Source organism: Cygnus atratus, chromosome 1 (assembly GCF_013377495.2).
Source record: "Cygnus atratus isolate AKBS03 ecotype Queensland, Australia chromosome 1, CAtr_DNAZoo_HiC_assembly, whole genome shotgun sequence".
NCBI lineage: Eukaryota > Metazoa > Chordata > Aves > Anseriformes > Anatidae > Cygnus > Cygnus atratus.
Window position 1 is genome coordinate 111,872,503 of NC_066362.1, and position 19,108 is coordinate 111,891,610.

The 19,108-nt window shown below is 37.9% G+C and overlaps 1 protein-coding gene across 2 annotated transcripts in view; it reads right to left on the bottom strand.

The window, feature by feature from the left end:
- Nucleotides 1-2,523: 2,523 nt before the first annotated feature.
- The window catches only part of RCAN1 (regulator of calcineurin 1), a 41,115-nt gene continuing 24,530 nt past the window's right edge, over nucleotides 2,524-19,108 (bottom strand). The window contains exons 1-4 of one of the 2 annotated variants that reach the window (XM_035545875.1): nucleotides 11,693-12,021; nucleotides 9,349-9,522; nucleotides 8,231-8,390; nucleotides 2,524-5,201 (exon numbers count right to left, since the gene is read on the bottom strand). In XM_035545875.1, the coding sequence (XP_035401768.1) occupies nucleotides 5,038-5,201; nucleotides 8,231-8,390; nucleotides 9,349-9,522; nucleotides 11,693-11,779 (585 nt within the window). In that variant the 5' untranslated portion in view covers nucleotides 11,780-12,021 and the 3' untranslated portion in view covers nucleotides 2,524-5,037. Of the gene's footprint in view, nucleotides 5,202-8,230; nucleotides 8,391-9,348; nucleotides 9,523-11,692; nucleotides 12,022-19,108 lie in introns of those variants that run through there. The other variant, XM_035545874.2, reaches the window with a different exon arrangement.

The window sequence follows — 19,108 nt, forward strand, 5'->3', positions numbered from 1 at the left end:
GAGGTAACGGCCCTGCTTGGTAGATAGTATCAAGTCAACTCCAATATGTAGGTAGAAGGGCAAAAAAGTTGTGTAGTAGAAGAAAGATTTCAAAATGGAACAAAGCTACAAAAACAAAACAAACCACCACCACCAAAAACCAACAAAACCAAATTCACTCTCTATGAGGACAACCGCTTACCACCTGCAAGCTACATCTTCATAATCACTCAAACTATGAAAGTTATTATTGACAGAGTCAAAAGCTGATAGCAAAAGCAGCATTAGACTGAAGAATAAACAAAAAAATTCCTATTGTTGCTCCCCCCATGCTATGCTGCTAGCAAAGACCTTTGTAAAAACCCTTGTAAAGCCTATAACGAAGTTCTGAAGCCACAGACACTGAGCTCTATCCTCAGATAAAAAGTGTTTCAGGAAGACCCAGGAAACCCTTTTAAACACCCAGAGACCCTCAATGTTTTGGTAACAGAGGAAATGGCATCTTGAGGAAGACAGGTGAGAGCAGAAAAAACATTAGGAAGAACTGCAGCTTCTTGGGCTGTTTTTTCAGATGGAGTAAGTCCCAAAGAGAATGGTGACAACACAACTGCCAGAAGTGATCAAGTACCACTTTGAGCATTTCTCCACCTATTTAATCTTTCATACTTAGACTCCTATCATTTCATTTTTTCATACCTCAGAGTGTACCATGCTAAAAAACAACTGCCAGCTACTCAAAAAAAAAAAAAAAAGCAAGCAAGGTGACCGAGATGCTGCAATTTGTGCACATAAGCATAGACTAGGTAAATGACAAAAGGTTTCAAGTGGAATAGTTATTACTTATCAACGGAAATTGTGTCAAAGAAGATAAATCCAGTCCTGCCAGGTCCATCCCATTGACTACTTATCAACTGAGTCACTTTTCTGGTCTTGATTTATCATGGTAGAGTACAGTGTCTTGGGGAATATCTTGTCTTCATTATTATTGGTTGTTCTGTAGTCTTGTTTTTAGACATCCAAACATGAATTAATAAAAGCGTTAAGTGGGTATAATTTTCTGTAAAATGCCTCTAAAGCGTGTTGGACATAATCCAGGATAAAAGCAAAGATGATAGAGGAAGTGCAACAGCTAAGCCTACTGAGTGAATTTCTGAACTTGGCCCATGCCTAGAGTAAGGGCCTACCCCTTGCTACCACAGCATGTTTGGAAGTGGAAAAGGGCTCTGGACATACCACAGCTATCAAGCCAGCTTTATAGATACAAATCACAGTTTCAGGTTAAAGAACTGGTCTTCCCCCAAGACGTTCTTTCTAGTGTGACAAAACAAAACTTGACTAGGCAGGTGATTATGCCTAGGGGAAAACCCATGCTGTAACTGTTAAAATGGTATGAGAGAGTTGCTGGAGTTCATTCCTTCCCCACCCTTGACAAGTCTGGGCTACACATGAACAACTAATACACTTGTCCAGTATTTCAAATATCAAAGTTACTACACTTACTGCTGCTCTGAAAAACAACACCCTGATTAGAAACAAACTTCAGCCTTACAAGTTGTTGAATTCACCTTGGTAAGGTCATTAATGCAGTAATGCATGCACAAATACAAAACCCAATGATAGCAAAGTGCATCACTAAACTGACAAGTCTTGATAAATGACAACTAGTGATTACTTCCACATTTATATAATCATGGACGCTATCCATGGACGCTTATGCAGACTGCAAATAATAAAACAGTGAGTTGTACATACCAAAAAGAAATGAAATTAGAGATTTTCTGTGTAAAATAGGATGGTTCAATTGCTCTTGCTTGAAATTGCACAATACCTTGTATCTTTTGTTAGATCACTTAAGGATCAAGTTATGCCTGTTAGCCTACGTAGGAATTCCCCTGGATGGGCCTGCTATCGATAAGCAACAGAACTGCTACTTCAAACCATTTCCGTGTATAGGACAATTACTTAAAAACATCAATACTTCCCAGTCATAAGTACTGAGAAGAATGACCAGCATTAATATCAAGAACTCCTTTCTGCGCCATGAGAGGATTTCTATTTCATACTGAGTGAAACCTTCAATGCATTTTTGTATATGTTTTGCAACTCAGAGACATAGGATTACCAGGTAAAGCCCATGAAATATTGACATTTTCATATTCCAAAAGCTTTAAAAATAGAATTATTCATGCTGTAGAAGAAAACTGGTAAAGATAATATGAACGCAGAGGGATTATTATAGAATAGTAAAACATTGGTATCGTTATAAGGAAGCACATCAACTGTAGTCACAGAAGAATCAGTTTTTAAGTGCAATATTTTGGACCATTTAATTTACTAGTAGATTCTCAGACTTGCATCGAGATCACACAAGTCACTTAAGCAAAAGGCTGGGAAGTGTTTCACTGTGAATAAATCCATTTCGTTGGTAAGGATGGAACAATATTCTAATATTCTAACCTTATTCAAATCAACAGTGTTTGGAAGCTTTAAGTTCATGTTTTGGTGCAAAATCTTCGAATAGTTTCATGGAGAAACACCACAACATTTACAAGAAGACAAAATATTTTAATTTAAATATGCCCCATACTATACAATTGTATAAAATACCAACTAAGCATTCATTTGAATGTTTAAAAAAACAGAGCAAGCAATATACTGTAGTAATGATAACAGAAGGTGGCACAAGCCAAGATACAGAACCAGGAAAAACAGGCAAGTTACTGTCTCACCATCTTTGTTTACAATTACCATCAGAAGGGTAGCCATCCCAAGTCTTCCATCCATGGTTTCCAGTGCCCACCTTTATGAGGCAGACGGCAGTGTACTAAACTGGGAAAATCGTATTTTTGTTTAGCTTTCTTTACTTTTACTTGAAAATCAGCACTGCTTTCTTTGTATCGCTACAAAGCAGAGCAACAACTAAGTCTCTAATACAAAACTAATACTTTGACTGGTAATCATACAAAAATGGAAAGAGGACAAAAATGATTTCAACAATTTCAAACTGTAAGAAGTAAAACACCCTAAGCCCAGCAGTAATTTTAGAAACATGGAAAAAGTCTTGGGAAGGCTTAAATACAGTTGTAACAAGCTTACAAGGTTTCCTCTCCATTTTATTTATTTTGGGGCGTTAATAAGCAGAACATGTATCCAGCTGATTGTTATACCTTAAAAAAGCAAAATAACCTTAAGCACCTTAAATTGGAGAGTGTGCCACTTGAGTTAGGTCCAAGATAGACACCAATTGTCAGTGTTTGGTATGCCCTGTGAACTGAAACAATCAGAACAAGGTCATAACTTAAGTTTAATATATTCTTCTTATCTTTGGTCACAGGATATCAATCTCTGTTTTACTTAGTATAATGACATGCCTTCAATAAACCACGTCTACACTGCACCACAGCTTGGAATGGCTTCATTACACAACTTGCTTCACTAATATTTTGTTTTAAAAATGAGGTGTGAACCTGGGTATTTAAATTAATGTTTGCTTCAAATGGCACTGAATGGATTTTTTTTTAAAACATTAACTTCAGCTACAAAACTCATCCTCGGACCAACTGTGGCAAAAGTGAATTGACAGAACCAAACTTTTGATTTTTAGAAACATGTTGGAAAGCTTCAAACATCCCCTAAAAATTGTAAGTGATATTTTCCCATAGATATCAGTTATTATCTCTTAAAAAAAATACTGAAATCCATTTCAAAGTGAAGATCTCCATTTTAAAAAACAAATAAGAAAATACACTTCTGCCATCTTTCTTCCACCAAACTTGTATGTGATAAGCTACTGTCTTTAAACACTAACATTTAAAAAAAGCTTCTCCCACGTATACCCATTACTTAAGTATGCATCATTACTTGGCATTAAGCATTTCTAAATACCAGCTTATTTTGGAAGCAAAGCTAAGAAAGTATATTCTTATTGACATAGAAAGCCAGTAGAAAAAGATACAAGTGTGCAGCTTGTAGAACAGTTCACATCAGGAATGAATGAGGAAAAGGCACTCCATCTCGCTTTGCTGTTCTACACAGTGTGTGCAATTTTCCAATCACTGCTAGACCTTTGTTCACAGCAGCGTAGATTCACATATTGAGTAGCGTTCTCATTACTCTCCATTCATTACCATTTTTTTCACTGGAAAAGTACATTGCTGTGAATATGCAACATTAGCTTTATTTATACATTTAAGAATACTTATTTTTTTTCCAAATGAGAAAGTTGAGATTACTGAACAAATGTTATTGAAGATATAAATTATTTAAGTTTAAATAATTTAAAATCAACTTATTTAAACAACTTTCCTATTGCACATTTTTTCTATAACTTTGCCAGACAAAACCCTACATAGGCATTTAAAAGAGTAAAATTTAAGAGCACAAGTTACATAGCACCAAGGTAGGGTGCCAAATAAATTGTATGCCTGCTGAAAACTGAGTGCCAATAAAAACAAATATAAATATATATGTATATACATATCTAGTAGTAACTCCGGGATGCTGAGATAATAAATACTTTAAACAATTTCCCAGATTTCCAAAAACATGTGAGAAACTATAGAAAATAATGCAAAGTTACTTTCAGAAGACCAAGAATACACATGCACAAAATCTATTATAAGAAAAAAGGTTTACAATTCCCAATGTCTTACCTTTAAAACCACCTCTGTTATCGCTATGTATGCCACACAATGACTAGCCTATTAGTTTGAGGATTTATGAGAGACAGAACAAAGAAAGCTTCCCCCTGTTGCTTTATAATGTAAAAGCCTACAGTACCCCCAAAAAATAAACCCACAGTTTGTCTTGTTAGGTTTCAAAATGCCGTCTTCTGCCTATCTTCATTCCCAGTGATCGGGGAATACACCCGTGACATCTATTGACCTGCAGCATCAAAAATAAGGATGAAAATTCCTGTATTTTTTTCTGAGCAAACTTACATTGGAATTTCTCCTACTACAACTGCTGCTGTTGCCACCAAACCTGTGACCTGCCGTTTCCATAGTAAATGTTTCCCTTGAACACACCTACTTGTAACCCTTGAAATACTATGGCAGTTCAACTTAAATGGGCAGGGGTATAATCCGGCCTTCTTGTCTGAATAATTTTTGGTTTGGGTTTCTTTGTTTCTTCTTCCACATCGTTTTCCTGGTCACTCTCGCATACGTGGACAACAACGCTAGGGGTAGTGTCAGTTGCAGCATGTAGCTCATACTTTTCTCCTGAAAATTAAAATATTAACAAAACTGGTTAAAAACGATCTATTTTGTAGAAAAGTATGAAAGAAATGACTAAAAAGAAAAGACTTGTTCTTTTTAATGCTACTTGTGTAATACATTGATGACTAAAAGCCTGATGTCACAAAGCATCAGATGTCACAGACATCTGTGCTAACCATCATTCATCATCCAGAAGTATTTAAGTACTATTTCCAAAGCAACAGCGCTCAGCTACTTTCTTACATGAGAATGTAAGTAAGTTACCCTAGGCATTTAAGAAAGCGTTCTATGTGAGCTGTCATAAAATTTCCTGGTGTGTGGTGTTTGCTTTTTTTTTTGGTCATTTTACAGCGTACAAAGACTATCCATTCACTGTACCATGCAGACTTATTTTTCCTCAGTGATGACAAAACCACAGGATCTTTCTTTCCCTCCAAAGCTTTCGCTGTTAAGAAAGCTGGATGCGCTTTTACCCACCTCACACAGAGGTGCTTTAAAACTGTTCTGGCATTCTGTGGAGCAAGAGCTAGACGGCAAGAATCACGCATCACAAGCATCACAAGGTGAAACACGGAGATAGAATACAGTGTGGGTGCAGATGTACTATGACACAAATTTGGTTGACCACTGATTTGAACTCCGCTTTTAACCACAAGGTTAATAATTGTTTTTAAATCTAACAAGATGTTAAATAATTTTAATCTTATGTTAGATCAGGGGAAAACCAAACTATTTCTTTCCACCACTTTCCTGATGAGCTCTCCTTATGTTTTTTTTTTCCCATGTTTCTTTATTCTTTACCTCTCAGTGGAGAAAAGAGTCTCCTCTAAGATCACTTCAGTGATCAGCTGTCTGAGAGCTAACACCTGTGACAAGTTGCATGCCCTAGCATGCCAAGGCTCTAAAGTGGTCTCTGCTCTGTTTCCTAGAGCACTTTAGGAGCAGGAACTGGCAAGAGCAGCAGTTCCACAGAGGAAAAGGCTCTTGCCTACAGTTCTTCTAAAACATGCAAACCATTGTGCTGAAGTAACCCTTGCTTGCACCTGGGTCCCTGGTACTGAGTCATTAAGCCCATGTTCCAATAAACCTTACAGTCAACAGGTAGAGTTTTATAGGGTTTAACATTCACTACGTATGTGAAAAATCTCATGGAGAAAGGGGTTGCAGATCTGCCAGTAAGCTTACTGTAGGGCATCTTAAAAACAGAACTTGCAGGGGAAAAACCACCAGCTTTTACTTAGTAAACTTTTAAATATTTAAGACATACACGTTTCTTTTTGGTATGGATACAATTTAAGAGGAAAGCTTTTAGCTAAGCAAGCAGCACCCACCAAGCAAGCTCTGAGCTTTCACAGGACCAGCAAGCTGTAACACTATTTATTCCAAATGCTTCATCCAAAACGACTTTTATTCCAACGAGCATAATCTTATGGGACTTTTGTTTCAAAAACTGATTTCAGGAAAATAAAATCTTCGATAAAAATATTTAGTACGTCAGGAGTACTCTCAATGAATTGTTTCAAAGACCTAATCAGGCTTATCTGTTTAGTTTACACGGTTCTGGATAAACATGATTTTGGCACCATTTTATACCTTCACTTTAACTGTAGTATTTTTCCTATAAATTGTTCTGGCCATTATCATTCAAACACTATTTAAAATTTATTATTTATTAAAAACTTGCAATAATCTACCCCATTTTTTATCCTAGCACAAGCATAGATATTTATCCCTCCACAGACTGCAAGGTATGAATTTTCACAGGTAAGAGTAATTCACTAGTGGTCTGAGACACATAATTTTCATTAGGAACTGTGGGTTTCACCAGCATACAGTTGGCCATAAGCTGCTACATAGACAACCATAACACACTACTGCATAATTGATGCATGAGGAGGTAGAAGTTCTCCTCTACCATCTTTTCCACCCCCTTCCTACTGATGTAATAAAAGTTCCCTAGCTGGTAGGCAAACAGATATATAAAGATATTACGGTAAAATAAATCAGACTATAGTTTATGTCCTCTTTGATGCTGCTACTAAATATATTCATTTGTTCTCTCTCCTAAACCTAATAGGACAGTTGCAAACAGGTTAAATCAGAGTTGCAAACTGTAAATTGTGGAAAATTAAATTTGCATTAACTCTCATTAAGTTGTTTTAACTGAGATATAAAATGACATCGAGGAATGTGATCATATCAATCCCGGAAGCATGCTTAAAATACGAGTTAGTTCAGTTTAATGGAACTTTGTATCAAAGTAATATTTGGTTTAAAACACAGATACAAGGTAGAACTGTTTCTCCTATCTGTGGTGCTATGTATTTTTAATAAATCGATGCATCAACAGCCTACACAGCTGAAATGACAAGCAGCTGACAAGACAGCACTAGAAATGAATGGTAATAAAACAGTAAGCGTGCATTCTTGTTATCTCCTCTAATTTAAACAGAGAGGGATGGAAAGGCACATTTTTCCTTCCCAGGCTGAAGCAACCTCAAAGCTGCCAATAACTGAGTAAACTGCAGAAGATGAAAATACCGAGGAGTTGGGAGTGGCAGAAACTTCTTCCTCGTAATTCCAAAAGAAAATTAGTGCCTCAAACCAGCTTGACACTGAGATAGTAGTATGTGTAGGTGGAAAACTATCTCAGAATGCAGGGAGGTAATTCTAGTTCAGAGCTACATAACTGTTAACTGTTTTAATGTCCTCATCTGAAACAGGACTTTCCTGTCTCTGCAGAAGGCTACTCAACTTCCTCTATTTTTAGGAAACTACTTCTTGAAAATTCTGGTGAAAAAGCTAACATGTTATTGAAGCAACATTCATGCTCTCTATAAATCATCATATTGTTGAGGCCTGGGCCCTTCAAATGATCCTGTGGAGTTACTGTGTGTGTAAGAAACCACAGCTTACTTTTTCTGATACTATAAATTTAATTGGCGAACAGCAATTCATTTGAAAAATTATAGAAGTTCAGCTGAAAAGGTGTTTTACTTGAGCAAAACTTGGGTGTCTCTAATCCTGTTTACCTGGTCCTAACTTGGAGATAGCATATAAAAGGTCATAGTTAATCACTGGAGTAGCATCTTCTACTTGCTTCCAACCAACAGGTGGAGAAGCAGGAGGTGAAATCAAAAACTGTTTGTCTGGATTTGGTGGTGCCAAATGCGAGCTTCCAATGTGCAGAGTCTGAAAAAAGCATAAAAAAATAAAGTTACTTCACTATTATTCATGAATTCATCATTAATGAGGAATTTTAACGTTGGCTAGATGTTATGCTGTAACAGGCACTCAAGGTGGCAGCATGTAACAGTATTACTGAAGAGAGCTATATGAAAGACCCCGTATACAAAACACAGATGAGCCACCACATCCATTAACTCTGATGAAACATGCAATGAGGTGTGTACATCTACGTCTTCCCATTACGGAGTTTTACAGAAACTTCACCAGAAAGTATCTGTCCTTAAAATACTGAAGTAGGAGGAAGCTGGATATGGGCTTTAAGGCCTAATGACAAATGGTGTTGAAACTTATTACCACAAGTGAGAGTGGTGAGAATTTAAGAAGGTATATAAATAAACTGGCTCCTTCAGGACTGTCCCTATTGACATCTGAAACAGACACACACAGATTAATTTTCCCATTAAGTTTATGGAGGAAAATAAACAGTAGCTACCAAAAAGCACCCAGATTACCAGAACCTGAGACAGTTTCACATCTTTAGCAGGAGAAGCTAGCTAGCTAGAGAGCTCCACTGACGGCAAACTTCAAGTACAAACATGTGCTAGAGTCCTGAGCACATACTGCTACACTTTGGATTCCTGCACTTACTGTTTGAGCATTCTTTTCTTCTGTGTGTGTACTGCTGGCCAACACGCTTGGCTTTCCCCACCCCGTAAATTCTATCTTTGACTATGCTGATCACTATCATCTACTCTTTCCCCAAGGGAATCTAAGCAATACAAAAGGAGACGTAAGTGCAAAACAGGCAAGAGCCTCCACATACTTGTAGCTTTGGAACAACTGGTGATTCTCTAACCAAAATGAAAAATTAAGCGTTCATTAGCATGACAGGAGACCTGTGGAAGCTTACCACTAGTAAGTTACGCTTTAGTACCTTGCAAGGATAATCACGGAGACCTACCTGAGCAAAATACAGTTTTATTTCCTTTCCAAGGAACTCTGTCTTGTGCAACTGGACTCTAGCATCTGCCGCAGATAAAGGGTTACTGAAATTTATTCGTACTCTTTTGAAGCTCTTAAAATACTGAAAGGTGATATCTCTGTCGTATGTTCTAAACAGCGATTCAAATTTGGCCTGAAAAGAAAGGACCGAAGAAAGTCAACACACAGCACTGTATATTTTCTCTAAAGAAATACAGAAATAAATTGCAGTTGTCAGGAGGGGGAGATCAACACTCTTGAGTATTGGTGTATTCATTATAGCTCAGGTATCTTTTTCTTCTTATTTATTTTGAAACTTTTCTGACCTATTACTTGTTTGTTCTTTTTTCCTCTATAGAAGCTTTTTACATCTTAATTAACAAAACCGTTAATTATCAATAAGAAGCATCTGATTAGATAACATAGTAGAAATATTAGTTAATGGTGTTGGTAAGATATTGAAAAGAAATGCTTGTTTTACAAAACTAATATCCAAAAGCCTTAAAAAAAGTCTGCCAAGCATGCCTTTGTCTAAGCGAGTAATTTTCAAGGAAACCCACACAACAGTTTTAATAGAGAAAAACGAAAAAAGCTTATTTGCAAGCTAAAAGCAATTTTCTTCAGTGACTCAGCATGCATAATAAAGTTCACGAACATCGCCTTTTTTAATAGCTGCTACTTTCACTTAGGAAAATGCATGGTAAGAAAATATATTCCTGAACACTGCTTTAATAGCCTCTTCTGTTTCTGGAACTGAATTCTGAGAAGGCTCCCACTCGCTCTTCTAGAAAGTCCTAAGCACTAACCATATAGCTCCTGAAGGGCCTTTGACACACACTCTGTTTTGACTGTGCGGTAAGTGTAGGAACTGGACCAAAGCCTCATACCTTCATAGGTCTGCAGCTGAGTTACTTTGCGGTCCTGACTGTGTGAAAAGACTAAAGCACATTTACCAACAGCTGGTAATCTCCATGATGCATTTAATGTTTGTGCTCCTAGGGCATCTATGCAAACCATATAGATTTTTTAAATTATTTTTTACTTTTAATTAAAGCATACTTCCACTCTTACTTGAGGACACCAGAGCAAAGGAGGAGAAAAAAGCGGGAAGCTGTGAAGTCAGCATGCTCTTGCAAAGTGTTTCGTGCTCACGTTAGGACACAGTAATCAGTTGCAAGCCTTATTTCAGAGACAGACAGATCAAGCATGCTGGCATTTCGGATACCTTATCTTCATAAAAGCTTACTGGAAGCTGAATATGAAGACAAAATATAGAGATATATAGAACTGCATGCCTTTTATTTAATGCTAATTTTGAATTAGTAAGGAAAGCAACAGAGATTATATAAGGCAGCAGTGATTACTTCAAAACTTTGTTTTCCTTTCTGAAGAGCTGTTTCACAAACTTGTCAGCTATATACACAACCAGTATATTTCACAGATATTTGAGAAGATATTTGAAAACCAATGCTGTCCTGCTTATTGCTGAGCCACATCTAAGCTTCAAAGTGAAATCTGAGACAAGAACAGGACCCTCTGCACAGAAAGCCTGTATTTGTTAACTTACTGTACTGGAAAGCAAGCTGGATGAAACCATGAAAACTAAGCCTGCGTTTCTCAAGTCTTAGTCATGTGTCATATGGAAAAAAAAAAGAAACCCGTGCTGAATTGCATTTCAAAGTTCACATTCAACATTTAAACTCAGAGCGCCTGCAAGAGTTGTGCAATATCTGTAGTTTTTTAGTGTGCGCAAATTATATAGGTCATAAATATCATGGTAACAGTATGATAATGAACAAAATATTATTTTTGTACTTCAGGTATCTTAGCAATCAACAACTGACTGTATCAGGACTGGGTTACTTACACGATACTAATTCTACTCAGGGAAATACAAATCTGGGAGAACTTAGAGTTCTAACACTGTTATTAACAACTATAGTGCCAACCAAAAAAAAAAAAACAGAAAAAGTATATACTATAAGTTACAAGAATCTTACTACCAAAATTATAATCTCAACATTGCTGAAAACACGTATGAAAGTGAAGAATACACTACACAGACAAGAAACGTCTAAGGTAAACTTCTGATCTTTTTCCAGAAACACATAGCTTAAGATCTAATAATTTCCACACTGAGATTCATTCGTATCAGAGCATACTGTTGCAGACTTGCAAGACCCAAGACCCTCACATTTAACTGACTTTTTCTTGTAAGTCAACAAGCTATCGAGGTAAGCTGTATTCTAAACAGTTTTGTACAGCACCTCTAGACTTTTAACATTCCAGCAGTCCATATAAATAAAGCAAAAGATAAAGCATACCCTTGTTTCTGCTTGATTGAAGACATCGCTATCTGCCACACAGGCAATCAGAGAACTAAAACTGTAGTTAAAATTTCTAAAATGCATTTTGTGCTTCGCTAAAGCGATACTTGCCGTCCAGCAGAAACCAATTACTTTTAAGGAAGCCGCTGGCTCTGCAGGCAGTGTTTATAAGGGAAACAAGTCCAGCCCCTCAGAGAAAAAAAAAAAAAAGAAAAAAGGAAAGGTTTCAGAGCATCCTGTATGTGACAGCGAATTCCTGAACAAAGTCCTGCATGCTTTGAGGCAGTCAGGAACAAAATGTAAGCTTCTACTGGAAAGAGGTGACGTCAGCACATTAGTCAGCTTCCCTATGCTAATTACCAGCGCTCGGGAGGATGGAAAAAGCAGCTGAGGTTTGCACAGCAGCTGCTTTATCAAGCCTCTTGCAGCATAGTTTCCACTGGTAGTAATTCCATTCAGCACTCAGACAACATGCTCTTCACTGGAATGGGACAACCCATCTTAAGATGGAAAATGTTACTGCTAAAGGACCAAAGTCTAGAGTAATAGGCTGTAATTAGCCAGGAGGAAAATTTCAAGACTTTGGAACAGAAAACAAATCCCTCAGGTCAATAGCTTTCAGTAATTTTTTGGAAAAAATACACAGGCTGAAATTTAGAGATTAGGAGGCATTGATCTATGAAAATACTTTTTCCCCATAACAGCGAGAATTCATTTTGAAGCTTTCTCCAATGCAACTAGATGCATTTAATTTCCATTCCCACTTTATTAACCCAGTATGAGCCCCATAAGCAAACTTCTTTATTTATTTAAAGAAACACAGCTTCATCAGAAATCAACTGGCAGGGTTTTAAGAGACAACCTGAACTACCAATAGCAGTGATGAGCTATGAAACCTACATTTTTGAACGTGTACTGGTTTGTGGATTTGTATCCTGGTTTCAGAACGTTTCCCAAGAAGTATCAAGAACAATTCACAAAAAAAAAATCATTACCATTTTAAAGTAATTCATTATATTTAAGCTGAAGCTTAATGATTTTCCAGTCTACTTGGAAACTTCCCACACAGCTTTAGATCAAAATTCATAATGAAGTCAAATTTCTAAGTGCATTTAGTTCATTTGACTATAAAACGAGGCTATCACAGAATCATCAATTTTTATTAAACTCTCACAAACAATAAACAGTCATTAATTTAAACCTTTATTTCATAAATATTTAATCCTGTGTAACTATTCACATAAATAGCCTTCTTGATTTCCATAGGCTCTACTTGCTAGCTAGAAGTTAAGGATGCTTACTGTGCCACAGGCCAAAATCCCCATTTAGGAGTCAAACTCTCTGCTGCTGCAAAGTTACCTTGGCATATAAATTACCTTAGTGCGAAAGACCACTCAAGATCTACTTCCTGGTACCTCTGCTTAGAAGCCCCTACTTTAAAATAAGCTCAGCTCCAGGAAAAGAGCTGGTTGTAAGGACAACGCAACAACTGGCCTAGATGCTGTCGGTGAGATTAAACTCAAACCCTAGAAGGAAGTAAGAGATAACAAGGCTCCGTCACTCGAGGAGCACGTACATAGCAAGAGCCTGAAGGACAGAAAGGGTGGGAGAAACAACCAATGCTGCATCCCATCTTCTGGTGAGCATAGGGCAGAAACTGCAGTATCAACCAAACACTTCTGAGGTTTCACTTGGCACATATACAGCAAGAACTGGTTTGAGTTCTCAGGATCACCGCCTGCACCCAGGAAGGCAGATACTCATAACAGGCCATCACGCTGAGCGGCAAACCACCTGAGCTAACACAGAAAATCATGCAGAGCATGTCTTGAATCCTGCTCTTGCCCTGGAATTAGGTCATCAAGTGTCTTAAAGGCTTCAGAAGTGGAAGCACCAAGCATGAGTCTGTGGACCAGTGGTCTGGATGCTCATCTGGAAAACATGGCCATGAATCATTTGGGCATACATGGAAACTGAAAACTGGCTTCCCACATCCGATGTGAATGCTACAGCTACTGATAAGAAAGTAAAGGTCCCCCCTACAACCTGCTGCTGAGTCAGAGTCATCTGGCGCACTCTGAGGCTACCTGGGTGACTTGTGGGTGACAGGTGGAAAGGATGTTGCTTCTATGAAGCCTCACAGGGCCAACACACGAGGCTGTTCTCAAGCTGCTCAACAGAACGAAGCCTCTGGCAAATTCACTGCAGACCTTTATATAGCTGAGCATGGCAAAGCTTCCTTGCAGTCCAGTGGTTGTAAAGGTCTTCTAAAGCCCTATTTTGGACTCGGCTTAAAGTAGGGCAGGTAGATTCTAGGTACTTAAATCCCTTTGTAACTCAACTTACATTTGGGTCCAAATCCCACACAGAATGAAAACACTTGATTGCTGTTATTCTCATGGGCACTTACATCTTACCGAGGATAAGGTGCATGGAAAATGACTTTACAAGTCTTCCTACAGCCATTTTTCAGACCTAATTCCATCATTTGAAACAGGACCATAGCCTGCTGGTATTACTGTGCTGGCTCTGAAGACACCAACCAGTTTTAAGAACATTTAACATCTCAGAAAACAAGTTTTTCACACTGTTCTCTGAATTCAAAATAAATATTGGCTCTTCCACTGATATGCAGTAGAATTTTACTTCATCAGTTTCAAATGCAAAGAAAAGAAACCAGTTGTAGTCTGCCCCATTTACGCATTGTTACTATTACTTTTTGGTAAGGTTGTGTCACCAGTCACTCAAAGATACAACTCAGGTTAAAAAAATGATAATGACTACATACTGAAGCCCCGTTCACAACACAGAATAAACAGAACCAGTAACCTGAAAAAGAACACTTTGAAGTAAAACCTAATACCCTTAACGCTATGCTTTGTTAGAACAGTGCAGTCTACAATGTTTCAATTACTGGATTAAATAAACTACCTTGAATGCTTAAAAACAAAACAAAAGGGTTCCTTCATTCAAAGAAAAAAATACGTATATTCTCACTCTCAGTACCCGTTTCATTTAATTAAATAACACAGCAGCACTAAGTTGAGACCCCTGAGATCTACTGTAGAAGCCAAAGTTACAAAAGCACCATTACAAAATTCTGACAGTGTTGCAATGTTTCCTCTGTGGTGATCAAGCCCTGTAATGGTTGCTAGCCACAATGAACTACCTGGAACAAGAACACTGCATGACAATCAGCACTGTGGATTCATCGGTCTGACAGTATCAGAGTAGGCTTTTTTTTTTTTTTTTGCTCCTCTCTCATCTTCAGAGAGTTTGCTGCTTCTGTCTTCTCTTTGAGACTCCCTACTGACCACATGACACAGAAAGGAGACCAAGGGTAAGGAGATAACCTGCTTAAAGATCTACGCCTTCATCTGGGTAACAAACTTCATCGGTGCAATAGGATGCTGCTGTACTCAGCAACGAAAAACTAAATGGGTAAGATTCAGGCAAAGTGACAACACAGTTGGACTTGCTTCCTCACAGTTCACCTTTGCATTGAAAAGACACAGATTCTGGAGCTTCATTTTTAAAATTTGAGCTCTGCCTCTAAAAATTGCAGAGGAGTTGCTCACTAAATACTCCCTAACCTCAATAGCTCCTGACAGATACTCCATTAGTAGCATGTCCCAGGCAAAGAAATTTAACAGACCCTTCTTAAGTTGCTTTTCTGGGAGGAGGGAAAGGAGAAATAAGGAGTCAAATGGGCATATGGAACAGTGTGAACACAAAATGATCAAGTGTCATTACTGACTATTATTTAATCTCTACTTGCAGTAAGATAGGTAAGGCACAGAGGAGGAAATGAGACCACAGAAGCAGAAAAAAGGCAAGTCACAAAAAAATGATTATGTTGCCAATATCTATCTACATCAAAGCTAACAAACCAAGAAGGAAAATTAAGATGAAATGAAGCATGTTGGCTATTCTGTAAGCGAATAAAACAGCCACTGTACGAGCTATAAATCAGAATGTAGTCCATTCTTCTCTCTCATCACTGGCATACTTCTACAATTACCCTTGGCGGGTGCTCCTTTTAGAGTCTCTGCACTCCCACTATATATGCTTGCTGATCTTCTGCTATCAAACATACAGTTTCTATTCCTGTCTTCACGTTAATTATCTTGCCTTCACCCTTATTTAGGGCAGGGATAAACACCTTGAAGTTATCTAGAATGAATAATCATGGTTACTGGTTTCATCTTCCTAGTGGTTGGGAAAGGAGGAGGGGGGGCAGACAGTAAGCTACAAACAACTTCCAGACCTACCCATGCATGTCTAGGTTTAGGAAGTTAAAATTCAGGTGTGTGTTAGTGCACACAGAGCAGACTGACCTACTAACCTACACTGTTTTGCCAATGCAGGAGCAGGACACCTAGATATCTGCATGTGACAAATGCGAAGGAGAGAATGTGAAAATTTATTAAGTGATCCTTTCTGGAACTTAACACTAATCTAAAGTTGACTTGAAAATTCATTCAGGTAAAACCAAAAAGTCTCGAAATGAGACCCACTGAAATAAGTGGTGAGCATATGTCCTTGACCGCGTTTTTCTCTACTACCTTTTAGGGTGCTCCGCAAACTAACAGAGCAGTCAGGAAACAGTAACATTCTCTATTGTTAGAAAACCTTCAGTTCCTGCCCTTGGGATTCAAGAGGTAGGTTGTTTTGCTGTAGAGGCTTTTCGTGTTGTGCTTTTTTTTTTTTTTGGTTGGCTTGCTTGGAAGCTTATTTGATGAGCAAGAGAAGTCACAATGTCAACAGACTCACCCAAAAAGCCAAGAGTGAGGGCAGTGAGTTAGGTCACTTGACTTAAAATATCTGTACAGTAACCTAGTCTCATTTTACTAGTTAAAATGAAAAAACCCAACCTCTCCCCTCCGAACACACACACACACACACAAAAAGATCTCCCCCCACATGAAGACTGAAAGGAAAAACGGACATGATTTCTTTTTGCAAGTCTGGCAGGATTTATTATCAAGTGAAAACAACTGGCCGATCAATCACATTTGTTTCTTTTTCTCCTCAAAATCCTTACATTAGGCTGGGCACTGGGAGACAGACAAACTTCATGTCCAATGCAGAAGAGTGAAATGGCTGCACACCTCCTCATGCAGTCAGACAGTAACACAGCCCTCGGCAGAGCTGTACGAGCTTCTCCCATGCCAGGCAAATCCAGATCAGAAACACAAGTATAATGTACGAGAAAGGCAGGGAGCATATGGGAGAATTATCACACAGCTAAAAAGGTTAATGGACAGTTTCTTCTGCTTTTGTGGAGCTGTGCACTCATTGTTCTACTCATTCCTAAGATTATCAGAAAGATATTACAAGGAAGTATACACACTGTGTTAGTACGTTTAGCAGAGAAGTACTCCACAAGTAAAAAACAAGTCTTTGGTATTGGAGAATAAACTGTACAAGAACGTCTGCAAATGTATTTACAGTAAAGAAATCACAGAGAGCAGAGCAAAGCAAGTACGCAGACTGGTTTTCCAAATTATACAGAGCTACGTGCACTGTATTAAGTCAAGGTAACACCCACACAATGACAAAATGGAAAAAGGGGCATGAAGCATGGAGTTAAGACTGTCATCATCAACTCCTCTCATTAACTTTGTTTATAATGTGGAACAGCAGACACATGACCATTCGCTATTTCATATGCGAACAAGTATTTTAGTCACAATTTCCAGCCATAAAAGTAGAGACAAAAATTCATGCAGCTTTAAAATATAAGCATCTGATGCCATATAGGAGGGTACACAAGGGAAAAGCCTATTTGTCTGTACAAGTTATGCCAAGCACCATACAGGAATGTCTTTAAAAAAGATATTCAATGTCTATATAACTGAACTGTTGGACAATATTTTCAGATATAAAAAGCAATTTTTCAGAAATTAAGCTTAAAAACTTGTCTAAGAGCACTGGTTCAATGCAATCATCAGTATCATATTTGCTATCTCAGTAGATACTTCTTGCAGAAAGACAGGGCTAGACTCAATTGACAATAAAAACCAAAGGCCACGTGCATGGGGTGTGGTACCTGGTATCGCCTCTGTTTTGGACTTAGCTGTTCCAAGAAAATCTTTTCTTCTTCCAAACAGCAAAGCATAGAGAGACAAGTGACCATTTTTTAAAACGTTAAGAAAAGCTTATGTAAAAGCAAGCAGAAAAGCTATGAAGATTCAGCATCATTATGTGCAGTACGCATCCTTAAAAAAAAAAATCAAGACTGAAACAACTTTATACGCCTAAAATTATAGAAGGACAAAAGCCAATCAAAATGAGTTTTCAGAGAACTTCACTATTTCTCCAAATTTATTCAGTATAGATTCTCAAACTCATTCATTTTAATTCCATACCCTAGAAAGAACGTATTATGAAACATGAAGTCCTTTTGTAGTAATTGGGCAGGTGGGCTGAGAAGAAGGAAAAAGTTACTGTGAGGTCAATTATAAAGACTTCCTCCATCATCCCCTGCCTCTGCCTTCCTCCCCTCCCCATCCCAAGAGGAAGTTTGGTTTCAAAAAACACCTTCGTGAAGACAAGCTGCTGCTTAGAAGTGGATGAAAGTGCCTAGAAAGGACTGTTCTGCAATACTACAGGTCAATCCCTTACATACTTGAAGATAGGGGGACACAAGAAAAAAAAATCAAAGTTAAAAGGCAATTGAAAGACCACAATGATAGTCTTTCTCTAACCAAGAAAGATGTAAATACAATCATTCCCATGGCCAGATGCAGACAGAGTGCCAATTTCTATTTCAGAAAGCAAGGGGAAAGAGATGGTGATGGGGACAATGCTACAATGTAACTCATGGAAGTGATGCACATGCCTCACTAGAAAAAGCTAACTATGGAAAGGGAAGGAAATCCTTAAACTACTCTTCCATTTTTCCTTAAACTTTTTGAAGGCTTCTATAAATATAGGTATCTATATTAATCCTTTCCTCAGAGTGGAGATTTAAAAAAAAAAAAAGAAAAGGAAAATTCTCCAGAGATCATCTACATCTGTTATCAACTGAAAAAGGGCTTTTAAAGCAATCTGTTTAAGTTCATTTTTGCATACTCTAGCAAAAGCAACTGTAAACAATTTACTGCAGAACTGTAGGAAGTTACTTGTAAAAAATAAGCCCACCCACCTGCCCCCCCCATTCCCCAATTTAACAAGTAATATCTCTAAGCACTGTGTAACTATGAAATAAAGGAAGCATGAGGTGTTCTTCCTACCAGTATAAATAGGAAAGTCATCATCAGTCTGTCCTTCTCAAGGTTACTTATTTGAATACTAGTGTGGGGAAAAAAGATATAGCAATTAATGGATAGGTGGATTTGCAAGATGTCTCCTGCTCTCTTGAATTATTTCAGACATGCTATACAAGTCAGCTACAAAAACAAAAACTGG